Below are 27,430 nucleotides of genomic sequence, written 5' to 3' on the forward strand. Positions count from 1 at the left end.
GTTTCCTTCAGTATCATTATTAGTCTGTTAAGAACTGCAGCACTTTCACTTTCACTTATCAGGAAGAGCAACCACACAGAGGTAAGTTATACGTGCTGAATTTACGTTCAAAACAACTGCAAATAGTAAAAGCTTGCGACACACCGTTAGGGTAAATTTCGTGTTGAAAATACAAGCCATAAAATAAGTGTAAAAGCTTGTGAAGTTTGCATTAAGCTTCTTGAACCGAGTCGAGCGACAATAATCGACGTCAGCAGTTAGCATTCGACACTAGCTAGCTCTCGTTAGCTGGTTTCTGACGCAGTTTTGATGTAAATACACTAAATAAGGTGGTTGTTTGACTACAGCGGACTGTACTGTCACGTATGTCGCTAATGTTTGGTGTGTTTTAAAGGGAGAAGACAGTCAAAATGTCACGCAATGACGACGACCAAGAGGAGCCTATGGACACTTCGGACGTGAGTAACTATAAACCAAACTCTAAATTAAAGCTGAACACTGGATCACTGACAAATGTTTAATTGGCTTTGTTGCTAAAAAAATTGAAATGCAGTGTGACTGTCTTCAGCATGTGTTTGTTTACATACTGGGTGTTTGTTTACCTTATTGTTGACAGTACTGCTGAGTGTTGATGTTTTTAAAAGTAAACTCAAGACCTACCTTTTACGTCAGGCTGTTGATGGATTTGATAGATTTTATTTATTTATTGTTCCTCCTAATTTAGTTTATTTAGTTTTCTGTTTATTCGCTTATTTGCATAGTTTAGTCTATTTCATGTACAGTTTATAACTTCATTTTTATCATTTCTTATTCTGTTGCTATCTCTATTTTAAGAACAGATATGTAATTTAATTTTATTTATCAGGCTTATTTAATTTAATTTCATCATCCGGTGTTTCCTCGTGGCACTTGTTCCACAGCATAGCGTTTCCTCAGTTTCTCAATCCCTGTGTTTTAGTCTCCTTTATTTATAACATGAGTTATTTGTTCCATTTTGTTGCATTTTTATTTCTGTTATCTGTAAAGTACTTTGTGCTGCATTTTATCTGTATGAAAAGTGCTATATAAAGAAAGTCTGACTGATTCATTGATTCGTGGTTGTTTTTTTTCCTGTTTTCTTCCTTTTCGGTTGGTATAGGGCTCTGCTAATGATGGACATCTGCAACAACAAGGACCTGATGTTACACCAGGTGTACAGGTAAGTTTTTGGTTCTTGTTCAGTACTTAAACCAGTCTAAAATCCTGGCTGAGTACTAACTGGTCTGAATGTTTTCTCTAAATAGGATGTGAAAGTGAAAGTATTTAACTTATGGCACAAGACCAACATTTTAAGAACACTTCATCTCCTCTGGAGACTGAGAAATTATATTATGGTATATTATAGTATACACAATAGTATAGTATATTATCAACACTGTTTAAAGCTGTTCTATGTTATTTATGAGTAAAATCTTCCAAGGTAACATCATACAAATAACTTTCTGTTTATAAATAGTAATGCTTGTCTTAAACTACTTTGTTTGAATGTGAAATTTTGACATAGCAGCGAACTCGACAGGATTTATTGTTATAAAATTTATTCTGTTTTTTCCATCATTTTTGACTTCTTTTTCTCTTGGTATCTTTATATTAATCACATATATTTAATTTGATTTTATTTATCAGGCTTATTTTATTTCATTTAATCATCTGCTATTTCCTCATTGCACTTGTTCCACATCATAATGTTTCCTCAGTTTCTCAGTCCCTACGTTTTAGTCTCCTTTATTTATAACATGAGTTGTTTGTTCTGTTCTACTCTATTTTTATTTCTTTATTTGTATGAAAAGTGCTATATAAAGAAGGTCTAATTGATTCATTGTTTTTGTTTTTTTCCTGTTTCCTTCCTTTTCGGTTGGCATAGAGCTCTGATTGCATCAATCTGCAACAATTAGCATTACATGCTCCACCTGTCCAGGTAAGTTTTTGTGAGTGTGTCTATCTGTACTTGTTCAGTACTTAAACCAGTCTAAAATTCTGGCTGAGTTCCCCCTGGTCTGCATGTTTTCTCTAAATAGTGAAAGTATTTAACTTATGGCACAAGACCAACATTTTAAGAACACTTCATCTTCTCTAGGAACTGAGATATTATATTCTATTATATTATCAACACTGTTTGAAGTTATTCTGTGTTATTTATGAGTGAAATCTTCCAAGGTTGCAAGGTAACATCATACAAATAACTTTCTGTTTATAAATAGTAATGCTTGTCTTAAACTACTTTGTTTGAATGTGAAATTTTGACATAGCAGCGAACTCGACAGGATTTATTGTTATAAAATTTATTCTGTTTTTTCCATCATTTTTGACTTCTTTTTCTCTTGGTATCTTTATATTAATCACATATATTTAATTTGATTTTATTTATCAGGCTTATTTTATTTCATTTAATCATCTGCTATTTCCTCATTGCACTTGTTCCACATCATAATGTTTCCTCAGTTTCTCAGTCCCTACGTTTTAGTCTCCTTTATTTATAACATGAGTTGTTTGTTCTGTTCTACTCTATTTTTATTTCTTTATTTGTATGAAAAGTGCTATATAAAGAAGGTCTAATTGATTCATTGTTTTTGTTTTTTTCCTGTTTCCTTCCTTTTCGGTTGGCATAGAGCTCTGATTGCATCAATCTGCAACAATTAGCATTACATGCTCCACCTGTCCAGGTAAGTTTTTGTGAGTGTGTCTATCTGTACTTGTTCAGTACTTAAACCAGTCTAAAATCCTGGCTGAGTTCCCCCTGGTCTGCATGTTTTCTCTAAATAGGATGTGAAAGTGAAAGTATTTAACTTATGGCACAAGACCAACATTTTAAGAACACTTCATCTCCTCTGGAGACTGAGAAATTATATTATGGTATATTATAGTATACACAATAGTATAGTATATTATCAACACTGTTTAAAGCTGTTCTATGTTATTTATGAGTAAAATCTTCCAAGGTAACATCATACAAATAACTTTCTGTTTATAAATAGTAATGCTTGTCTTAAACTACTTTGTTTGAATGTGAAATTTTGACATAGCAGCGAACTCGACAGGATTTATTGTTATAAAATTTATTCTGTTTTTTCCATCATTTTTGACTTCTTTTTCTCTTGGTATCTTTATATTAATCACATATATTTAATTTGATTTTATTTATCAGGCTTATTTTATTTCATTTAATCATCTGCTATTTCCTCATTGCACTTGTTCCACATCATAATGTTTCCTCAGTTTCTCAGTCCCTACGTTTTAGTCTCCTTTATTTATAACATGAGTTGTTTGTTCTGTTCTACTCTATTTTTATTTCTTTATTTGTATGAAAAGTGCTATATAAAGAAGGTCTAATTGATTCATTGTTTTTGTTTTTTTCCTGTTTCCTTCCTTTTCGGTTGGCATAGAGCTCTGATTGCATCAATCTGCAACAATTAGCATTACATGCTCCACCTGTCCAGGTAAGTTTTTGTGAGTGTGTCTATCTGTACTTGTTCAGTACTTAAACCAGTCTAAAATTCTGGCTGAGTTCCCCCTGGTCTGCATGTTTTCTCTAAATAGTGAAAGTATTTAACTTATGGCACAAGACCAACATTTTAAGAACACTTCATCTTCTCTAGGAACTGAGATATTATATTCTATTATATTATCAACACTGTTTGAAGTTATTCTGTGTTATTTATGAGTGAAATCTTCCAAGGTTGCAAGGTAACATCATACAAATAACTTTCCATTTATAAATAGTAATGCTTGTATTAATCTGTTTTGTTTGAATGTGAAATTTTGACATAGCAGCTAACTCGACAGGATTTATTGTTATAAAATTTATTCTGTTTATTCGTTGTAGAGCTCTACTAACAATGGAAATCTGCAACAACAAGTACCTGATGTTCCACCTGTCCAGGTAAGTATTTCTGTTCTGTGTTAGTTACGAGTGAAATCTGCCAAGGTAGCATCATGCAAATAACTTTCCATTTATAAATAGTAATGGTTATATTAATCTATTTTGCTTTTTCAATGTGAAATTTTGACGCATCTAACCTTGCAGGATTTATTGTTATGTATTCTGGGGTTTTTTTCCATCATTTTTGACTTATTTTTCTATTGCTATCTTTATGTTAATCACAGATGTTTAATTGAATTTTATTTATCAGGCTTATTTTATTTTGCACTTGTTCCACAGCATAGCGTTTCCTCAGTTTTTCAATCCCTGCATTTTAATCTCCTTTATTTATAAAATCAGCTGTTTGTTCTGTTTTACTGCATTTTTATTTCTGTATTTGTATGAAAAGTGCTATATAAAGAAGGTCTGATTGATTCATGGATTCATTGGGTTTTTTTGTTTGTTTTCTTCCATTTCGGTTGGCATAGAGCTCTGCTAACGATGGGAATCTGGATCAACCAGCATCTCATGCTCCACCTGTCCAGGTAAGTTTTTGTGAGTGTGTCTATCTGTACTTGTTCAGTACTTAAACCAGTCTAAAATCCTGGCTGAGTTCCAACTGGTCTGCATGTTTTCTCTAAATAGTACGTGAAAGTGAAAGTATTTAATTTACGGCACAAGACCAACATTTAAAGAACACTTCATGTCCTCTGGGGACTGAGATATTATATTATATTATATTATATTATATTATATTATATTATATTATCAACACTGTTTGAAGCTGTTCTATGTTATTTATGAGTGAAATCTTCCAAAGTAATATCATACAAATAACTTTCCATTTACAAATAGTAATGCTTGTATTAATCTACTTTGCTTGAATGTGAAATCTTGACATATCTACTAACCTCGCAGGATTTGTAGTTATTATGAAATTTACTTAGTTTTTCTTCATCATTTTGACTTATTTTTCTGTTGCTATCTTTATTTTAATAATAGATATTTAATTTTGAGAGCTTATTTTATTTCATCCGGTGTTTCCTCATTGCACTTGTTCCACAGCATAGCGTTTCCTCAGTTCCTCAATCCCTGTGTTTTAGTCTCCTTTATTTATAACATGAGTAGTTTGTTCTGTTTTGTTGCATTTTTATTTCTGTTGCCTGTGAAGCACTTTGCGTTGCATTTTATTTGTATGAAAAGTGCTATATAAAAAAAGTCTCATTAATTCATTGTTTTGTTTTGTTTTTTCCTGTTTTCTTCCTTTTTGGTTGGTGTAGAGCTCTGCTAATGATGGAAATCAGGATCAACTAGCATCTCATGCTCAACCTGCCCAGGTAAGTTTTTTTTTTTTAAATGTGTCTATTTGTGCTTCTAAAATCCTGGCTGAGTACTAACTGGTCTGCATGTTTTCTCTAAATAGTATATGAAATTGATGGTATTTCATTTATGGCACAAGACCAAGATTATAAGAACATTTCATCTCCTCTGGGGACTAAGAAATTGTTTTATGGTATATAGACCCTTTATTTGTTTACAAACATTGTGACGTTTTTTGTGGGCGGGGCTTATGCTGGAGGCAAAAGCGGAGCGAGAAGTCAAGCGGGACTGGGAGTATATAGTTTGCGCTGGGAATTTGCGCTGCAAACTCGAGCATTTTTAAAGGGTCTATTATATTATAGTATAGTATAGTATACAATAGTATAGTGTATTGTATTCTATTATATTATCAACACTGTTTAAAGCTATTCTGTGTTAGTTACAAGTGAAATCTTCCAGAGTTGCAAGGTAACATCATACAAATGACTTTCTAGTTATATATATAGTAATGCTTGTATTAATCTACTTTGTTTGAATGTGAAACCTTGACATAGCAGCTAACCTGAATTCACAGACTTATATTTGTTTATTTATTCTTTTACTGTCTTTTACTTTTGTTGTTGCTAGGCACTGCTCTCTATACACCAAGTCAAATTCCTTGTGTGTCAACTTGGCAATAAAGGCTTTCTGATTCTGAACTTCGCAGGATTTATTGTTATTCTAAAATATATTCAGTATTTTTATCATTGTTGTCCTCCTTTTCTTTATATTAATCACAGATGTGCAATAAAATTTTATTTCTCTAGCTTAGTTTATTTCATTTTATCATTTGGTGTTTTCTCTACATAGTGAAAATATTTAATATATGGCACAAAACCAATATTATAAGAACACTTCATCTTCTCTGGGGACTGAGAAATTATATAGTATTATAATATAAAGTGGTGGAAAATGAACTTTGGACACCCTGAAAATATTACACAGTGTCAAATATTATCATGAAATATTTGTGGAAACATCTTTTTTGTGTTTCAAAAGGCATGGCTACATTAGACAGACACAAACAAATAAAAATTATATTTTTTTGTTTACTGTTGACAAGAAAAACTAACAAAACTAAATTCTACCAAAATGATCCAATACTCAATATTTTTATTTTTATGGAATCAATCAATTCTAAGTTTTTAATGGATGTTTTTTATTATTTGTTCAGTATTATGTCTGTGATTGTACTCAAAGAAACTGCACTTGAAGACTTAAGAGTAATTCTTAATGGGATATGCATGCAAATGTATAGGTTGTCCGAAAACTTTTTTCCACCATTATATTATATTATATTTAGTGAAATCTTTCTTCCAAAGTTGCAAGGTGACACCATACAAATAACTTTTCATTTGTAAATAGTAATGCTTGTATTAATCTACTTGGTTTGAATGTGACATTTTGACTTAGCAGCTAACCTCACAGGATTTATAGTTATTATAAAATGAAAGAATAGGACATTTTAGAAAATTTTCTATTTTAATGCTAAAAATCTCTGTTTATGTGCTGTTTTGTTTGAAAAACATTCAAAATCAGAGATTACTCTGATTACTCAGGATTACAGAGGGATATCAGTGTTATTTCATGTTTTCAGACTGGGAAGATGTCATCACAGAATAAAGATGAAGATGAAGATCTACTCAGCATCTCATTTAAGTGGTCAGAGTCCAGTCGACCACAGAAACCAAAACGAGATCTCGAGCTACTTCTCCAGTCTTGGTTCAACAAAAGAGAAATGGAGACAGATTGCAGAGTTGTAAAGACCATAGGAGATGATTGTGTCGTGATAAAGATTACTCCTGTCCCAGGTACAGTATGACTGTTCTTTGAATTCTTTTAATTGTTACCATAAAATCCCACACAACCATGAGTTTAACTATCTACATTAATGAATATTAACTTATGCAATTTTCTTTGTGAATATTGGTTTTAAATATTTTTTTTTTTGCCATATATTGTCTCTTCTTTTTAAGCTTTGAATGAGCTGAAGAAGCTGATTGGACAAACACTTACCAAAAAAGGCTGTAGTCCAATCACCATCACATCTGTTAGTCTGACACCACCAGAGCTGGAAGCAGACAAACCAGAGGAGGCTTCAATGAACTCCCATCCCTCCATGTCACGACCACATTCTGTATGTATCAGACCAAATCTTTTAAAAAATTGCAATAAAACTTGATTTCTATTCTGCTGAATTAATGTGTGTTTTTGCCCAGGACCAAGTGGAGCAGAGCAGCACAGTTTCTGCAGCAGGAGAAGAGACTTTCAGTTGTCCTGTTCCAGTGTCCCATTTCTGGTATGTGAGCCACATCTATGAAGAGGAACTCAAACGTATAGAGAAAGAGAATGGAGTTAAACTCGAGGCAAATGTGAAAGTAACATTTGAACCAGACAAGAAAGGTGGAGACCCACAGAAAGCTCTCAGTGAGTTCACAAACCTCGTCCAGGATAGCTTAAATGAATCCACTGGCTCAGTTATTCCTCTCAAGCATGTATATCCAAATCAGTGGAGTGAGGCACTGAAAGTTGTCCAGAAAAATGACAGCAAGCTTTTACTTACTCTGTCCACTGACAGTGTTTTAGTATGCGGACCAAGCAGTAGTCAAAGTGATTTCAGTAAGACCTTAAATGCAAAGAAAAAAAATATGAATGCTTCTCTTGAAGACTATGAATGGCCGTCTGAAGAAACACCACTGATGACCATCTACGACCCTCTTGTCAAATCAGGACTAACCATAGAGGAGAGCAACTGGAAGCTGCTGACTACCTCCTATGATGGACAAGTAGAAAAGATCAAAGCTGCATTTAATGTCAACTTTAGAGAATCAGGCATCACTCAAGGCAAAGTCACTGTTATAGCTTGCTACAAAGGAGCTGGAAGAAACATCTCCATGGAAAGCCATGCTGTCAGAGCTCTTGTCCGTCTGTACCAGAGGACTGTCACATCACCAATGAGTCTCCGTGACCTCCATGGTGCCACTGGGATCAGTCGCTCACTGAGGAACTCGAGCAGTGATTATCAGTCAGATGGGGCCTCCAATGGTGCTGTGGTGAATGGAAGACCAGGATTCAGCAAGGACACTGAAGCACTCACAGGAGGTGGAGCAAAAGCAGGAGATGATGAAGATGAAATCTGTCCCATATGTATGGATGTATTTATCAAGAAGCGGCAACTCAAATGTAAACATGCATTTTGTAAGGGATGCCTGCAACAAGCTGAGAAAAGCATAGGCCCCACCTGCCCTGTATGCAAAGATGTTTTTGGTGTGATAGAGGGAGACCAGCCAGATGGAAAAATGACATGGAGTACACATGGCATATCCCTGCCTGGATTCGGAGACTGTGGCACTACTGTGATCACCTATAATATTCCAAGTGGAATACAGACGGTAAATAATTTATTTGAATGCCTAAATGCCTTTCATTTCAATTGTGTGTTCAGTTTTGTATTGTTTTTCTATTGATTTCTATCAAATGTATTGCTTTCCTTTGCAGGCCAAACATCCTAAACCTGGACAGTACTATTCTGGAATTACCAGAACGGCATATCTTCCAGACAACAGGGAGGGAAAAGAAGTGCTGCAGCTGTTGAAACGAGCATTTGACCAGAAACTCATTTTCACTGTTGGGATGTCCAGAACAACTGGGATGGACGACCAGGTGACCTGGAATGACATTCATCACAAAACGTCCACTTCAGGAGGACCACAGTGGTACTGCAGCCACATTCTCTTACTTCTGTTTTAGTATGCACTAGTCTGCCACAACATTAAAACCACCAGCCTAATATTATTTACATTTACCTCGTGTTCCTCAAGCTGTTCCTGAGCACTTTTTATGTGGCAGGGCACATTGTCCTGCTGCTGGAGGTCACTGTCACTGGAGAGTTTTGGTCTGCAACAATGTTTAGATGGGTGCTATGCATCAAATTTACATCTACATGAATGCCAGGACCCAAGATGTCCAGAAAAACATTTCTTTATAACGAAATGATCAGTGTTGTTCACTTCACCTGTCAGTGATTTGAATGTTGTGGCAGATCAGTATATATTCCTTCCAGTGTTTATTCTGCTGAAATATCATAAATTTTAAGCCTTGCTCATCCTGTTTCCACAGTTTTGGCTATCCTGACCCCGACTATCTGAGCAGAGTCAGGGAGGAGCTGAAGGCTAAAGGCATCAAGTGAAGACTTTGATGGAATGTGGAGTCTAATTTCACATCCAACAACAACAACAAAAAAAGACAAATCTATTAAATAGCAATTCACAAATATTTAGCTTTTTCTTCACCGGTAATGTTTAATGTGATCAGTAAGGGTTGCTTGAGGTGCACTGGAAAATATTTACAGCTCAGGAGTTTAGCAATTTATATTATCAACATGCGTTTCTTTAAGAATTATTTTCTCTTTTTTTTTTTTGATTTTTGAGTTTTTCAACATGTATCATCAAAATGAAAATTTCCTGTAATTGCAATCTAATCTCTACAACACAGATGATGTAATTTATTGGCTAGCCAAATAAATGATTAAATTGACCCACGCTGACTCATGACGTTCTTATTTTATCAAGGCTGGGTGTCGACAGAATACAATGGAGTTTGTTTTCTGTACAATTTTTAAAATTTTATTTATAAAAATATCTGTTATTGAGTTTGTAAAGTACTCCAACAAAAATTAAACATTATTCTCTTTCTAGAAGAAAGTCTGAGCCTCCATGCATCATGTAACAACAAAAATATCACTCGCTGACAGGTAAGCAAAATAGAACTTATTGTAGTTACATTGAAGACTTGTTATTTTTCACATGCATTAAGATATGGCTGACACATTTCTGACAGAAGCAGCATTTTGGGACAGAGGCTGAGCGTAAGGACGTGTCAGAGTGACCGGAATGATAGAGAAAACAAAAATAAGCACATTTGTCAAACTCACGACATAAAGTGTACAACTTGTACATACAACATTCTCATATGTTGGTGGTAGACATTTAACAAAGATTTGTCTTGTATATGGACCAACTCTAAACTATGTTATTATGTCACATAAAGCTGGCTGGAGTTCCCTAGAGGAATTTCAGGGAAAGCTTTAGGTCAGTGGTGGAAGTACATTTACTCAGTTGCTGTAATGTAGTACAGTTTTGAGGTACTTGTACTTAAGGTATTTTCAGTTCATGTTACTTTGTGTTTCCACTCTGTGACATTTCAGAGGGTAATGTGGCACTTTACTGAGTTACATTTTTTCTCAGCACTAATAATTTGTAAAATAAAGATTTTTTTTCATAATGGATAGTATGACAAGCTTTTAAAATGTAACAAAATTAAAGTAAATAAAAATCAGAGCCTTCTGACCTTTTTTGCTTCTGGCATCTTACAAGTCTCAGTGTGAACCTGGAGTCACATTTCAGATGTTTATGAGATGGTAACAGCTCCAGAAAAGACAGATTTTTCTTCTAAACTTCTCACATGGTTTAATTTCAATAAATGTCTCACTGATGCCTCACCAAAAAATTAAGACGAGAGAAAAGGTCCAACAAATGAACACAGATTTGTGTGTGAGAATTTTTTTCTTCTTTCCTCTCCAACTATTGAGGCAACTTTTGCAGAAGAAGAATATTGTAGAAATTGTAGAATATTTCCTTTCCATTTCTGTTGGCGTGCGTAAGGAAAATGCAACTGGTTCCTCTGTTCCATCAGGCTGTATTTGGGATAAAAATAGTGCCAAGTCCTCCATAGTCACTTGTATCTGTGAATGGGGCCAGGTAGGTAAGGGTGTAGAGAAGGGTTGAAAAGTACCAGCGCAGGACTATCAACAAGAAGTTGCTTCACTTCTTGCTTGTGCTGCAGGAGTTTATGTAAATTTGTGGAGTTTATTTGTGCATGTTGACCAGAGAAGAGAGTTAGCATCCAGTGAATATTAGCTTTAATGTGATTTAGCGATGCTAACCGTGCTAGCTGACCAGTCCTGATTAGCAGCAAAATGTAGCATCAAGCTAACGATGTTTGTGTTGTTTCCTGTCAGCAGCTGAAGTGTGTTGTGTTACTGTAATCTGGTTCATTAAGTTCATAAAACTGTGGCTGGTTGATGTTAATGTAACGTTCAGGAAACTTAAATGTGATTAAAACAGTAACGTAAATGTTCTAGTAGTCAGTAATCGGCTTTAATTTGACACTAAAACAGACTGATAGTTTTAAATGACATCAGTTTCATTAATTTGTTGAAAATTGTCTCATTCATTGTTGTGATGTTGCTGCTGATTCATTAAAAACAGATGATCTGTGTTGAAGACACGTTTAGTCCTAGTATCAGAAGTACAAGAAGGAAAATGAAAGTTTAGTTCTGCTACGTCAAAGATTTCAGGAATAAATAACGAAATGAGTCTTTATGCCTCCAACTTTATTTTACAATAATGAAATAATCACAGATAATAAAAATATAAATAGCAGAGAAAACCTGAGAGAGTAATTTCCTGAAAAGTCTGTGAAGGAAAAGCAGCTTTTTCTCCTGAAAGATCAGAATCAGCTCCAACATCTGCATCTGACAGCATCAAGTCAACCAGAAAGAAAAGAAAAAAGAAAATGACTTCTTTCTGATCACATCTGTTCCACTGCTCACATTCTTCACCTTTATAGTCCACTTTTAAGAGTTCAGCAGACAGGTGCTCTGCTTTGGAATGTGACGATGTTGTCGCTGATGTGGAGACTGAAGTTTCCGTTTCACCCACAGCGTGCTTTAGGGCACCCGGGTCACACTTGATGTTTGAAATACTGATCGACAGCTCAGATTTAACTGTCTGCAGTTCCGTTTTGATGGATGTTAAATTTTCACTCAAAGCCACCAGGAGCTGGGTCTTTAAAATAACCGTCATCTCGTTACAGAGTGAAAGTAGCGGTTCCTCCTTAAGGTCCTTGATTGCAGCATCTGAGGGCCTCTTCAAAAGAAGACGTAGTTGATGAAGATGTTCTGGAGCAGAAGGACCACCACCAAGCAGCCTTGAGATCTTAGGCAGCGTCTCCCTCAGGTGGGTGTCAACGGTGTTCAGGGTCAGGTCTGTGGTAATCCTGTCAAAAAACAAAACAGAAAAATAAAATCTAGATCATAAATCAACATGTAACCAAAGCACTCTGTGTATAATGCCATATTATAGGATGGAGTTAAGAAAATGTCAAAGTATAGTTTACTTTTCAAGAATAACATAGTATGGCCTGTAGTTCATAGTATAGCATGTCAGCAAAAAACCCCATAGATTATTATGTGGTTCAAAAAGCGCAAAATGATAGGATGTTGCCTAAAATTGTAATGTATGAGATGTGGTTCAAAAAATGTCATAGTGCAGTATATTGTCAAAATAGTATGTCATTCAAAAAAACAGAGTATAATATGTGGTCTAAAAAATGCCATAAAACAATAGTTCTTTGCACAAGTAAAAGTATTGTCACTTTTAAAACAAATTCTTATATGTTGTTAAAAAAAAAAAAAAAAATCTCAAATTAAAAACCATCATAGTAATATGTCAATTGAAAAAGCCTACAGTATAGCATGTCGCTCAACAAACGTCAGAGTGTAGCCTTTGGTCCAAAAAACATCATAATATAGCAGGTCGTTCTAAAAACGTCGGAGTATAGCCTTTGGTCCACAAAACATTGTTCTGTCCCGGTTATCTGAAGTAGGTGAGGAGCAACACAAAAACAATCCAAACGCTGGTTTCTAGACGAGGATTTATTTGAAAGAGTAAGTTTACAACAACACAACATGTGAGGTGGTTAAAAGCAAATGGGTGTTAGTAAAACAAAAATAAATAAACAGAACTAAAAGTGAACTTCACATTGACATTGATGGGCGTTCCAACCGGGAACAAAGTAAAACATCATCAATACAAAATAAAACTCTTCCTGTTCACCTCTGAAAACCCAAGAACACTCCGCAGTAGCACCCTAAACTAAAACTACCAATGGGTTCCCTGTTTTCCTTTCTGAACAATTCAAAGGTCCCTCTGTATCTCCCCACACATCCACCAACCACTGGAACACATCTCCAAAGTTCTGCTGAAGCTCAGCTTCTCCTCAGAAGAAGTGCCGCCAGATGAAGGAGCCTTTTGAGAGGCAGCTGGTATCGTGATTGGACTGTACTTCGGTCTGATCCAATCCAGCTTCAGCTCCAGAGACGGCAGGCGGGACGAGTCAACGGAGGCTGGGTGGACAAAGGCATGCAGCTGAGAACAATCCAGAAAACAACAGAGGAGGATTGTAGCGGCCCAGGGCCAGAACAAACAGAGTAGCATAGTATGTCTCTGAGAAAACATCATTGTATAGCCTTTGGGATGACAAAACGCCATCATATACATACACACGTGGACAAAATTGTTGGTACCCCTCAGTTAAAGAAGGAAAAACCCACAATTCTCACTGAAATCACTTGAAACTCACAAAAGTAACAAATAAAAATTTATTGAAAATTAAATAATCAAAAACAGTCATTACTTTTGAATTGTTGATTAACATAATTATTTAAAAAAACAAACTAATGAAACAGGCCTGGACAAAAATGATGGTACCTCTATAAAAGATTGAAAACTATTTGACCAGAGTGACATGATTAACTCAGGTGTGTCATTTAATTGACATCACAGGTGTTTCCAAACTCATAATCAGTCAGTCTGCCTATTTAAAGGGAGACAAGTAGTCACCCTGCTGTTTGGTGAAAAGGTGTGTACCACACTGAACATGGACAACAGAAAGCGAAGGAGAGAATTGTCCCAGGACATCCGAAAAAAAATTATAGACAAACATCTTAAAGGTAAAGGCTATAAGACCATCTCTAAACAGCCTGAAGTTCCTGTGACAACAGTGGCTCATATTATTCAGAAGTTCAAGACCCACAGGACAGTAGCCAACCTCCCTGGACGTGGCCGCAAGAGGAAAATTGATGACAAATTGAAGAGACGGATCGTTGGAATTGTATCCAAAGAGCCCAGAGCAACCTCCAAAGAAATTAAAGGTGAACTCCAAGGCCAAGGTACATCAGTGTCAGATCGCACCATTCGTCGTTGTTTGAGCCAAAGTGGACTTCATGGGAGACGACCAAGGAGGACACCACTGCTGAAAAAAACTCATAAAAAAGCCAGACTGGAATTTGCAAAAATGCATGTTGACAAGCCACAAAGCTTCTGGGAGAATGTCCTTTGGACAGATGAGACCAAACTGGAGCTTTTTGGTAAGGCACATCAACTCTATGTTCATAGACTCAAAAACCAAGCATACGAAGAAAAGAACACTGTCCCTACGGTGAAACATGGAGGAGGCTCAGTAATGTTTTGGGGCTGCTTTGCTGCATCTGGCACAGGGTGTCTTGAAAGTGTGCAAGGTACGATGAAATCTGAAGACTATCAAGGCATTCTGGAGAGAAATGTGCTGCCAAGTGTCAGAAAGCTTGGTCTCAGTCGCAGGTCATGGGTCTTCCAACAGGACAACGATCCAAAACACACAGCCAAAAACACCCAAGAATGGCTGAGAGAAAAGCGTTGGACTATTCTAAAGTGGCCTTCTATGAGCCCAGATCTGAATCCCATTGAACATATGTGGAAGGAGCTGAAACATGCCATTTGGAGAAGACACCCATCAAACCTGAGACAACTGGAGCTGTTTGCTCATGAGGAGTGGGCCAAAATACCTGTTGACAGCTGCAGAACGCTCATTGACAAATACAGAAATCGTTTAATTGCAGTGATTGCCTCAAAAGGTTGTGCAACAAAATATTAAGTTATGGGGTACCATCATTTTTGTCCAGCCCTATTTCATTAGTTTGTTTTTTTAAATAATTATGTTAATCAACAATTTAAAAGTGATGGCTGATTTTGATTATTTAATTTTCAATAATTTTTTATTTATTGTTACTTTTGTGAGTTTCAAGTGATTTCAGTGAGAATTGTGGGTTTTTCCTTCTTTAACTGAGGGGTACCAACAATTTTGTCCACGTGTGTAATATATTGTACAAATAACAAGTCAAAGGAAAGACACGCACATTGTGGAATTGTAGTAATTGTGGGCTGACTGATTTCAGTATTTTATTTTTTACCGATTTACAGTAATAAATCAATTTAAAAATGGCGCTACTTTGGCTCTGAACCTTTATCTACGGCTCAGTCCCAAACCGCCCCCTACACACCATCTCTACACACTACCCCTCCATTTGCGCGTTCCCGCAGAGGGTCCTCCATATTAAGGGCCGTCCCAAACCGTGTAGTGCGGAGGGGGAGTGGACTGTTCAGCCCTTAAATAGCGAGTCTGCATCGATGCTCACTCTGGACAACTTTTTCAGGAAGTGCAACGTCGAAATGGAGGAGGAAACAAACATATCGATGTGAGTTCCACATGCGTCCATTATTTCTCCCACGCCTTTTTCACACTGACAGAACATCACAAAAAGAGTGGTGTAAAAAGATAAAAGAAACAAATCTTCTCTGCTGACGTTTGAATTAATTATGCACCCCCTGACACCTTAAAATTTGAACACAACTGACAGAATTCATTTATTCATTCATTTGTTGGATTTGAAATGCCAGATAATAGGATTGGAAAACGTGAGTGGAAAAAAAGTAGGATGCTTTCGTCTTCTGGAAGCAGCAGCGATCCTTGTTAGTTTCAACCTGTGCCACAGCGCTACAGCCATGACAGTAGGCATCTTTGTGTTACCATGGTGATGACATCTTCCGTTTTCCGGTGAGGCGACAGGGCGTCCCATTCCTGACGATCGTATTTATACCCTCCCCCTTCAATAATAGGTGCCCTCCACAGCTGCGAGCGCGACTTCTTTTGGAGTGACACTCGGTAGTGGAGGGGGAGTGTGTAGGGGGCGGTTTGGGACTGAGCCTACCTGTGGTTGTTGTGTCAAATAAAGCATAAAACCTTCAGGTATAAGGTTAGAAGTGTCAAAGGCCACACACACATGAGAAGAGCAGTATGTGTGTGCAGTGCAGAATGCTGACTGCATTGTGTGTGTATGAACAGGCAGTCTGGGCACACGGCCAACAGCTAGAGCAGCCACTAGGAAGCTGCAAGTGCTCAAGGTCAGGTGTGATGGGGGGTTCTTGTTTGTAGAACTTCTGTGTTCATAGATACCCTGGCATTAACTTAATGACACCTGTTGTCCTAAATGTATCTTCCATAAAGTTGCAGAGGGTAATGATTGGAGGGGCAGGGAGCCAGGATGAGAGGAATCCCCTCAGAGCAACACTCGAGAGTACCCGGCAGTTACGAGCATTTAGACACCCTTAACAAAGGAGTAGGGAAGGTAATAGTGACAGATTTACGAGTTTTTATGATAAAAGAAGGACGGCCTTGAGGTGTAGAGAATTCCACACACCAGAGCAAAACAATATAAAAGACCGGGCATCAGAGGGCAGAGCCAGACAGCTCCGGGGCTTCTCATTGGTGTTTGGACCTTGTGCACAATGAAATAAACACTTTTATTTTTGAATCTGAAGAATGCTCCAAGACTCTTCTGTTTTTTATTCGTGAGACTGCTGCAACTAATATTTTTAACGGTGTATATTTTTCACTGATTGGAACCTAAAACTGAGACAGAAGACTTAATCTGAGAAGAAAATGTATTTACGACATGGTCACTCTGTCTTCTGGAGTGATTTGATTAGTTATACATCACGAATAAAACTCCTTTAACTTAACATCTGTAAACAACACAAAAATATATCAACAAAGTTTTCTGTTAGAGTTTGTGTTCTTCTAAGTTTAACTCCAAGATTTTAAATACTTTCATTTACTGCAAATGAATATCTCCTTCAAATGTCTCACTAATAATCATTATCAGCCTTAAAAACCAACAAAACAGCTCTCTATACTTGACCACACTTAGTAGTCCGGTTCCCCCTTCTATAAAGCTGCTTGGAATCTTCCACCTCCTGTTTGTTTGTTTGTTGGAGCTCATGCAGCAAACATTTTGGGTAACTGCACTTTAATATGGATGGATGACACTGAATTTGAGTCTGTTTTAATGAGACTGAGTTCAGATGTGTAGCTCTGTCATTAAATAGTAAATTATTTCTCAGAATTCACAGAGAAAAGTCTAAAATGTTTGCTAGGTTAGTGTCCCACATGTTCTTTGGCTCAGCTGAAGCTAACTCTCTCCAACTTCTGGATCTGTTGAGTTGCTGGTTGTTAAAATATTGCGCTAGAGGTGCTGAAGCTCAGGAAGTCTGAGATGTTTGTTCAAAATAAGCTCATTCTCAATTCTTATATGAACTGTCCTCTTTTGTCTGAACTTTCCCTAAACTTAGGAGTTAATGACAGAGCAGCACATCCAGACTCAGTCTCATTTATGTAGAGATTAAACTTCAGTGTCATTCATTGATGTTAAAGTGCAGTTTTTCAAATGTTTGCTGCACATGCTCCCGACCAAACCAGTCCAGGGGGAAGACGATGTGAATAGAAGCTTCGGAGGATGAATATCACACATTTAGATTGGAAATAAATGTCCTTTTATTAGACATTGTCATGCAAAAGTTGGATTTCCCTTTCGTGATGTTTAAATCTTTGAGTGTTTTGTTGATGTTGGTTTCTACATGTTTTTTGGCACTCGGCCCCAAAGTTTAAAACCTTTTACGGCTTGCAAGCTGCAACAATTCACACATTATCAACTATCTTTCTGACTAAACTAAGATAAAAAGTGAAAAACTGCCTGACTCCTGCATCATGAATGTAAATGTTTTTGGTTTTTATGACAGTAAACTGAATATATTTGGGTTTGACATTTTATAAACCAAAACAAGAAATGAATTACGGGAAATCAAGAGATTAGTGGACAAAGAAAATGTGTTTTCCAACATATATGGCTGAATTACTCCATTACAAAATATATGCAATTTAAACTCAATTTTATTTATGTAACGCCAATTGTAGAGGCTAAGCCAATGCTTGAAGCCCCTGAGGTGCTTCACCAGGATTTAAATAGTTGACACGTCAACAACTTTACCGTGTCTGATGAAGAGAGCCGAGGCCAATGCTTGCGGTTCCAATAATCTGCGTTTATTACTCCAAATAAGTAGGTAGTGTCTACGGATACGGGTCCGTATCCGTAGCCCACAGGCTACGGGTACGGCACTTTCCATTTGCCAGACAGATACGGACCCGTACGCGAGTCTCGCGAGTCAAGAAGCTGCTAACCACTGCAAATTGTTGAAAGGTAAGCAAAGGTTAAGGTTAGGGTTAGTATTAGGGTAAGGTTTAGGGTCCGTACCTGTCGTACCGATGCTACGGTCCATACAGCTACCGTCTACCGGGAGTCACGTGACCAGATCTCGCGTATCTGATTGGCAAATGGCAAGTGCCGTATCCGTAGTCCACAGGCTACGGGTACGGGTCCGTACCTCTAGCAACAACCAAATAAGTATAGTCCAACAGCTTTGATCTAAAACAAACAATTCATTGTTACCGGTTTTTGAGCGGCCGCTCCCAACGGCAGTCAAAACTGTTTTTTCCTTCCGGGCGGATTGGTTCCTATTTATAATAAATCGAGCTCATTGGTTCCTACACCAATTACAGGTCAAATTGTCTCAAGACGCTTTATTTTTATATTTTTTGTCATATTTAAAATATGACAAAGTAAGAATTTTAAACCTCTTAACTAATCCAATTTATTATTTGGTTTTTAAGAGACTAATTGACAAAATAACTTTCTCCACTAAAACTAATAAACATGAGGTCAAATAGAAGGAACAGTTTTAAATACTGCAGTCCCACAACGACAAGAATAAAGTTTCTCAACAAAAACTAAATCTGCTGGTGGATTCCATTAAAGTCCTAATAAATGTTGATAAAGTGTGATACTAAAGGTTTGTGGTGCTAAAAATCTCAAAGTAAAGCTATCAAGTTGAACATCTGGATGGAGGTTGATAAAAGTTGACCTCCCTTCATTTCTCTGGACCCGACTTCATGTATTTTTGGGATGTTGGTTAAAGACCTGGGGCCTCATTTATAAAACATTGCGTAGGATCCATACTAAAAGTTTGCGTACGCCGAAAATCTGAAATGGATATATGCCCTTCGCCCCTGATTTATAAAACTGTGCGTAAACACAGCTGCACGCAATTAATTGATAAATCACACACCAGCTGGAAGATTGCACAGGTGGATCCACCTCACATTCCGCCCACAACACACCCACATTTTACCCTGAATGGTCAATGCAAAGTAACTCATGAATGTATCTGTATATAAATAAGCTGCTGATCCACGGCATTTCACGCAGCACCGGCCTGCAGTCTTTTCCCTGCTGTGCCTCAGGATGAATGAATCATGTGTTGACCCAGGCCACCCTGCCACTAAATTTGCTATGATCATGTCCGATGTACAAATAATTTGTACACTGATTGAATGTACATTTTTTCGGTTCACATAGACAAATTCATCTTCAGTTGTATAAGTTCATTTTGTCGACATATACTATATGAAACTGTTAACTTCTTTAAACCGACAATTCAGAAAAAAACCTCAAAAATGCGCTTTACTATACCTGCAAGGTACCCAAAGCGCTTTACAAGATACATCACATTCACACACTGCTAAAGATCAAGACAATACAGAGTAGAGTGTAAAAAATTACAGTTTCTGTTCTTTTCTGGTGTTGAAATCAGGTCTACAGAGGAAAATGACCTCTGATCAGTGTTGCCAGATCTCGCAATAGAAACAAGCAGCCCGCTCTATGGAAACAAGCCCAAAACAAGCCCAACAGCTGAACTGTCACATCATGTCAATGAGACGCCTCTTGATAACAGTAAAAATATGTATTTGTTTTTGGATGCACTAAATTGACAGTAAATTGTCAATATAACCTTTTAATAACTTAAATTTTTAAACTCTGATGAAAAGAAACTTAGATTCTAAAGCTCTGATTAAAATAAAAGTGTATTATAACTTATTTGTCAGTCGAGGTAGATCCAATTAATTCGCCAAGATGATCCACAGCACTGATGGATGTGTGTGACAGGCTGTGTACGTGGCGATCTTTAGCTCATTTGTTTGTCTTGTGTGGTTTTGTTTTGAAGTGGTGGAACCAGCGTCTGTAAGCCTCATGGATGAGAAGGTTTCAGAGGTTTTTTTTGTGCTTTTCCGTGCCACCATGTTGTATTAAATGCTAAAACTGCATGGTGAGCCTGTATCTCACATTTGCAAAATCTAGGACTGCTACCTTTCAGAAATGACAATAAAGGACGCCCACCACGGCTCCTCAGGGCCACTACCACCCAAGGAGTGGTAGATTGTATTTTTAAAAAAAGCATTTCAATGCAGATTACTGTACAAATAAATTCAAAAAAAACCCAAACATTTATTTCTAAATACAAACCTTATTTTAACACAATTAATGTATCAACCCATTTATGTGTGTATGCATATATTTATTTCTTTAGTACTCTTAACATATCAGAGTTCTGAGTGAGTATTTCTTGAGATGGGCAAAGTCCATTTATTGATTACATATAGGCAATTCAATAAATGTCTATTAAAAACTTAAAAGCATTAAAAAAATATATAAACAACTTTGACATTTATTGAGTCACTAAAATACTGTAGAGTATATGACCACATCACCATGATTATAAGCATCCTCTGGTAAATTCACAACCAGATACAGTAGGAAATCTAGCTGATCACATCATGGTGTCCCTTACCATATGGACTTCAGGAGATGATTAGGGATGATAAACTGTGACCTGCTGGTTGGGTTCTCTCTGTTCACATGTTTCTTACATGTTGGTCTCCTGATGCTGCCTTACTTCAGCTTGTCTATGAGCAACAGAAAACACAGTTTGCCTTGTACCTATTGCCACTAACGCTGTCAAGCCAGGACTTCGAGTCTTCCCACTCACGTCTGTACTTTTGCAAATGTTTTTGCTTCTTTGGATGTGGTGGAGTTTTGGCTGGAGGCATTTTTAAACGCGCGGCTGCAGCAGCGTCTGTAGCAGTGTCTGTCACCAGGCAACCCGCGACAGGACCGGGCAGGTGGGCACACAGAGACACAGACACGGAGGTCTGAGGTCTATTCGCTGTACCTGGCGTCGGGTCTTCTCTACATCGCTCCTACAAACATCCACAGGTGTTGCTCTGCGTGTGTGGGTGGGGGCGGTAACTGAGAAACGGAGGAGTGGACGGATCCTGGAAAAGGACAAACTATCGTGTTTCGCTTTGTTGTGGAGAACTGGGAGAGGAGCGGTTTATGCAGGCAGCAAAGCAAGCCCAAGTAAGCGACTACACTACACTTTAGAAAACAAGCCCAAAAACCCGCAACCCGCGACTGACGAGATTTGCAAGCGACTTTACAAAAAAACAAGCCCAAAGTCGCTTATAATAAGCGGACTTGGCAACACTGCCTCTGATCCTTGTTGATGTGTGCTAAAAAAAAAAAGAAAGTAGGAGTGGTTTCCTTCAGTTTCATTATTGGTCTGTTCTGAACGGCAGCACTTTCATTTATGAGGAAGCGCAGCCAAGCCGAGGTAAGTTATAGGTAGTGAGTTTACGTTCAAAACAACTACAAATAGTAAAAGCTTACGGCGTGTCGTTATGGTAAAAGTCCTGTTGAAAATATAAGCAATAAACAAAGTGTAAAGCATGTTGTAGCGAGTTAAAGTTTGCATTAAGCTTCTTTAACCGAGTCGAGCGACAATAATCAGCAGTTAACACTCGACACTAGCTAGCTCTCGTTTGCTAGTTTCTGACGCAGTTTTGATGTAAATACTCTAAATAAGGTGGTTGTTTGACTACAGCAAACTGTACTGTCACGTATGTCTCGAATGTTTGTGCATTAAAAAAGACAGTCAAAATGTCACACAATGTCGACCACATCCCTAACCCAAAATTCCAACTGAGTTCCAACTGGTCTGCATGTTTTCTCTAAATAGGATGTGAAAGTGAAAGTATTTAATTTACAGCACAAGACCAAAATTTTAAGAACACTTCATCTCCTCAGGGGACTGAGATATATTAGATTAGATTAGATTATCAACACTGTTTACAGCTATTCTGTGTTAGTTACAAGTGAAATCTTCCAAGGATGCAAGGTAACATCCTACAAATAACTTTCCATTTATAAATAGTAATGGTTATATTATTCTACTTTATTTGAATGTGAAATTTTGACATAGCAGCTAACCTCACAGGATTTATAATAAAATGAAAGAATAGGAAATTTGAGAAAATCTGTTGTTTTAATGCTATAATCTCTTTTTATTTGCTGTTTTGATTGAAATACATTGAAAATCAGAGATTACTGGATTACAAAGTGATATAGGTGTTTTATTACATGTTAGTTCATGTTTTCAGACTGGGAAGATGTCATCACAGAATAAAGATGAAGATGAAGCTCGATTCAGCATCTCATTTAAGTGGTCAGAGTCCAGTCGACCACAAAAACCAAAAAGAGTTCTCGAGCTAGTTCTTCAGACTTGGTTCAACAAAAGAGAAACAATTACAGATTGCAGAGTTGTAAAGACCATAGGAGATGATTGTGTCGTGATAAAGATTACTCCTGTCCCAGGTACAGTATGACTGTTCTTTGAATTCTTTTAATTGTTACCATAAAATCCCACACAACCATGAGTTTATCTACATTAATGAACATTTTTAAATATTTTTATGCCATATTTTGTGTCTTCCTGTAAAGCTTTGAATGAGCTGAAGAAGCTGATTGGACAAACACTTACCAAAAAAGGCTGTAGTCCAATCACCATCACATCTGTTAGTCTGACACCACCAGAGCTGGAAGCAGACATACCGGAGGAGGCTTCAATGAACTCCCATCCCTCCACGTCACGGCCACAATCTGTATACCAAATCTTTAAAAAAAATTGCAAGAAAACTTGATTTTTATTCTGCTGAATTAATGTGTGTTTTTACCCAGGAGCAAGTGGAGCAGAGCAGCACAGTTTCTGCAGTAGGAGAAGAGACTTTCAGTTGTCCTGTTCCAGTGTCCCATTTCTGGTATGTGTCCCACATCTACAAAGAGGAACTTAAACGTATAGAGAAAGAGAATGGAGTTAAACTCAAGGCAAATGTGAAAGTAACATTTGAACCAGACAAGAAAGGTGGAGACCCACAGAAAGCTCTCAGTGAGTTCACAAACCTCGTCCAGGATAGCTTAAATGAATCCACTGGCTCAGTTATTCCTCTCAAGTACGTAGATCCAGATCAGTGGAGTGAGGCACTGAAAGTTGTCCAGAAAAATGACAGCAAGCTTTTACTTACTCTGTCCACTGACAATGTTTTAGTATGCGGGCCAAGCAGTAGTCAAAATGATTTCAGTAGGACCTTAAATGCAACGCAGAAAACAAATATGAACGCTTCTCTTGAAGACTATGGATGGCCATCTGAAGAAACACCACTGATGGTTGACATGACCATCTACGACCCTCTTGTCAAATCAGGACTAACCATAGAGGAGAGCAACTGGAAGCGGCTGACTACCTTCTACGATGGGCAAATAGAAAAGATCAAAGCTGCATTTAATGTCAACTTTAGAGAATCCGGCATCACTCAAGGCAAAGTCACTGTTATAGCTTGCTACAGAGGAGCTGGAAGAAACATCTCCATGGAGAGCCATGCTGTCAGAGCTCTTGTCTGTCTGTACCAGAAGACTGTCACATCACCTGTGAGTATCAATCAACTCCATGGTGCCACTGGGATCAGTCGCTCACTCAGAGACTCGAGCAGTGGTTATCAGTCAGAGCAGGCCTCCAATGGTGCTGTGGTGAATGGAAGACCAGGATTCAGCAAGAAGAACACCAAGGCTCCCACAGGAGGTGGAGCAAAAGCAGGAGATGATGAAGATGAAACCTGTCCGATATGTATGGATGTATTTATCAAGAAGCAGCAACTCAAATGTAAACATGCATTTTGTAAGCGATGCCTGCAACAAGCTGAGAAAAGCATAGGCCCCACCTGCCCTGTATGCAAAGATGTTTTTGGTGTGATAGAGGGAGACCAGCCAGATGGAAAAATGACATGGAGTACGCATGGCATATCCCTGCCTGGATTCACAGACTGTGGAACTATCGTGATCACCTATAATATTCCAAGTGGAATACAGACGGTAAATAATTTATTTGAATGCCTAAATGCCTTTCATTTCAATTGTATGTTCATTTTTATATTGTTTTTCTATTGATTTCTATCAAATGTATTGCTTTGCTTTGCAGGCCAAACATCCTAAACCTGGACAGTACTATTCTGGAATTACCAGAACGGCATATCTTCCAGACAACAGGGAGGGAAAAGAAGTGCTGCAGCTGTTGAAACGAGCATTTGACCAGAAACTCATTTTCACTGTTGGGATGTCCAGAACAACTGGGATGGACGACCAGGTGACCTGGAATGACATTCATCACAAAACGTCCACTTCAGGAGGACCACAGTGGTACTGCAGCCACATTCTCTTACTTCTGTTTTAGTATGCACTAGTCTGCCACAACATTAAAACCACCAGCCTAATATTATTTACATTTACCTCGTGTTCCTCAAGCTGTTCCTGAGCACTTTTTATGTGGCAGGGCACATTGTCCTGCTGCTGGAGGCCACTGTCACTGGAGAGTTTTGGTCATTGGCAATGTTTAGATGGGTGCTATGCATCAAATTTACATCAACATGAATGCCAGGACCCAAGATGTCCCAGAAAAACATTTCTTTATAACGAAATGATCTGTGTTGTTCACTCCACCTGTCAGTGATTTGAATGTTGTGGCAGATCAGTATATATTCCTTCCAGTGTTTATTCTGCTGAAATATCATAAATTTTAAGCCTTGCTCATCCTGTTTCCACAGTTTTGGCTATCCTGACCCCGACTATCTGAGCAGAGTCAGGGAGGAGCTGAAGGCTAAAGGCATCAAGTGAAGAGTTTGATGGAACGTGGAGTCTAATTACACATCCAGCTACAAAAAAAAGACAAATCTATTATCCAACAATTCACAAATATTTAGCTTTTTCTTCACCGGTAATGTTTAATGTGATCAGTAAGGGTTGCTTGAGGTGCACTGGAAAATATTTACAGCTCAAGAGTTTAGCAATTTATATTATCGACATGCGTTTCTTTAATTTTTTTTGATTTTTGAGTTTTTTAACATCATCAAAACGAAAATTTTCTGTAATTGCAACCTTTTCTCTACAACACAGATGATGTAATTTACTGGTTAGCCAAATAAATGATTAATTTAACCCACGCTGACTCATGACATTCTTATTTTATCAAGGCTGGGTGTAGACAGAACACAGAAGACAATGGAGTTTGTTTTCTGTACAATTTTTAAAATTTTATTTATAACAATATCTGTTATTTAGTTTGTAAAGTACTCCAGCAAAAATTAAACATTATTCTCTTTCCAGAAGAAAGTCTGAGCCTCCATGCATCGTGTACTATAAAAGCTATGTGTCATTTTTCATTTAAAAAAAAAACAAAGACTAATCAAAAACAATTCTGAAAATGCACGTATGATTTTGCAAAAACGTTCTTTAGGTAAAATGATTGTACTTCTCTCTCAATTAAAGACGGAACATATACAACAGCATAAAATAACACTGGCTGACAGGTAAGCAAAATAAAAACTTGTTATTGTAGTTACATTGAAGACTTGTGTTACTTTTCACATGCATTAAGATATGGCTGACACATTTCTGACAGAAGCAGCATTTTGGGACAGAGGCTGAGCGTAAGGACGTGTCAGAGCGACCAGAATGGTAGCATTAGCAGCAGCAGGGCACAGAGGAGAATAAGAGATTGGAAAGAGCTCAAGAACAACAGAGAAATACTAAGGACCAAATGAACATAATGCACTTAAGACTGAGTCGTTACAAAACTGTGAATGTACAGACTTTGATCCTCTAAAGGCAGAATGATAAATTTACTCACAAAGCCAGATGGACGTTATCTGGTCATTACAAAGAAAAAAAAAATGGACGGGAGAAGTAAAAGACAAACACATCTTTTCCTTCCTCACATTTTACCATAATTGCAACCTCCCTTTCCCTCTGGAGGAAGACCCCTGTAACAGCTAAGTAGTGCAGACATGATACTACTCATCAAAGTGTGTCTGCAATGGCCCTCCCAACGGCTATGAAAGCACAGCCAACTGCCCCCCACGAAGGCATCAACCCAAACTATCACTTTACATCTGTAACCTTCATCTATGTAATACTTTGCCTGGAATGTTTAACCCATAACCAGCGTCCTCATTCTCCAACTCCAGTCACACACCTGTTCACCTCCTCTTCACTTCAGCAACACACGAGCTCCAGCTGTTACACAATGTGATAAAAACAAACACATCCGCTTTACATCTTACGGCATAAAGCCTACAGTATACAGTATACCGTAAAACGTGATATTCTGTGCAAGGAAGACAACACAATCATTTCATGAACATTGTTCTCTGAGAAAAACTCGTGGAAATACTGTAGTTTTATCATTTTACATGTGCTATACACAAACGGTGCTATCACAAATCTGCCTCACACAATCTCGCAAAGAAACCCCAGCAAGACAACATATGTACCGGTTTAGAAAACTACGAGTTTTGCCTTTCCCGCTCAAAGTCAACACAAACAACAAATAGTTGGCACTGGTGAAATGGAACAATGTTTTTTTCTTTTCTATACAATTCATACAAAAATAAAAAATTAAAATTGCTCCAATGATAGCATCTTTTCTTCTGATTTTCTCGTTTCCATTTCATTTTGCACAGAGGTAGTGGCTATTTAGGTAAAGGGTAAGGGACAAAGTGTAAATTAAAAATCTCTCATAGAAAATGTTATTCGTTTTTGACCAGAGGAATCTCAAAAGAACAAAATATAATACTGCAATCACATACAAAAGTAGTCCTTCATTTTTGTACATTTTATACAGTGTTCACACTTTTTATCAATTTTCTCTCACACTTTTTTATCGATTTTTTTTGTTGTTGAATTTTTCTTTAAAAGGCAAGAAGAGGGGTGTGTTTGGAATAGCATGATCTAGGCCAATGGACAGTCTATGCCAGTGGGTCCACAAGGGGCTCCTCGTCTCCACGTGATAGCAACTCCTTCTTCTCGTCTGTGCTGGCCAGAGAGTTGCGACTGTTGTGAGCTCCCATGTACAGAGTGGCATATACTGGGTTTGTGAAGTTGGTGGGCTGGAAGGAGGA

General features: G+C 37.6%; 3 protein-coding genes across 13 annotated transcripts in view; 2 read left to right on the forward strand and 1 right to left on the reverse strand.

Annotated features, from left to right (window-relative positions):
- Window positions 1-25,740, forward strand: LOC110968040 (E3 ubiquitin-protein ligase DTX3L-like). Of its 9 annotated transcripts, none has more exons than XR_007941796.1 (15): window positions 1-81; window positions 395-458; window positions 1,139-1,198; window positions 1,904-1,957; window positions 2,649-2,702; window positions 3,423-3,476; window positions 3,863-3,919; window positions 4,387-4,443; window positions 5,179-5,235; window positions 6,855-7,068; window positions 7,234-7,394; window positions 7,477-8,649; window positions 8,756-8,973; window positions 9,377-9,586; window positions 25,284-25,740. XR_007941796.1 is itself a non-coding variant. In XM_051947887.1 (15 exons), the coding sequence occupies exons 2-15, from the start codon at window positions 411-413 to the stop codon at window positions 25,146-25,148; spliced, it is 2,277 nt and encodes a 758-aa protein (XP_051803847.1). In that variant the 5' UTR covers window positions 1-81; window positions 395-410; the 3' UTR covers window positions 25,149-25,740. The 9 variants fall into 9 exon arrangements, 8 of the variants coding, with proteins under 8 accessions (XP_051803847.1, XP_051803846.1, XP_051803849.1 ...); XM_051947887.1 differs by lacking the exons at window positions 8,756-8,973; window positions 9,377-9,586 and adding exons at window positions 24,061-24,350; window positions 24,457-24,674 and having other exon boundaries at window positions 7,477-8,359; window positions 25,079-25,740; XM_051947886.1 differs by lacking the exon at window positions 25,284-25,740 and having other exon boundaries at window positions 9,377-9,793.
- Window positions 21,513-24,056, forward strand: LOC127534018 (uncharacterized; the record flags this gene model as incomplete). The annotated part of the gene is made up of 4 exons (XM_051948219.1): window positions 21,513-21,759; window positions 22,586-22,799; window positions 22,926-23,086; window positions 23,163-24,056. Coding segments are annotated over exons 1-4 (1,293 nt in total), but the record flags the coding sequence as incomplete, so codon positions are not given.
- Window positions 25,539-27,430, reverse strand: part of LOC110960676 (low-density lipoprotein receptor-related protein 1-like) — a 96,080-nt gene continuing 94,188 nt past the window's right edge. For all 3 annotated transcript variants that reach the window (XM_022208023.2, XM_022208021.2, XM_022208020.2), the window contains one exon: window positions 25,539-27,418. In XM_022208023.2, coding sequence (XP_022063715.2) covers window positions 27,278-27,418 — 141 coding nt within the window. In that variant the 3' untranslated portion in view covers window positions 25,539-27,277. The remainder of the gene's footprint in view (window positions 27,419-27,430) is intronic.

This window comes from Acanthochromis polyacanthus, chromosome 5, assembly GCF_021347895.1.
Source record: "Acanthochromis polyacanthus isolate Apoly-LR-REF ecotype Palm Island chromosome 5, KAUST_Apoly_ChrSc, whole genome shotgun sequence".
NCBI classification, from domain to species: domain Eukaryota; kingdom Metazoa; phylum Chordata; class Actinopteri; family Pomacentridae; genus Acanthochromis; species Acanthochromis polyacanthus.

Coding starts and splice junctions, on each gene's coding strand:
- LOC110968040 (XM_051947887.1), top strand. CDS start 411: ATGTCACGCAATGACGACGACCAAGAGGAGCCTATGGACACTTCGGAC. Junction 3,920..4,386: donor CTGATGTTCCACCTGTCCAG/GTAAGTATTTCT, acceptor CGGTTGGCATAG/AGCTCTGCTAACGATGGGAA. Junction 5,236..6,854: donor CTCATGCTCAACCTGCCCAG/GTAAGTTTTTTT, acceptor TCATGTTTTCAG/ACTGGGAAGATGTCATCACA.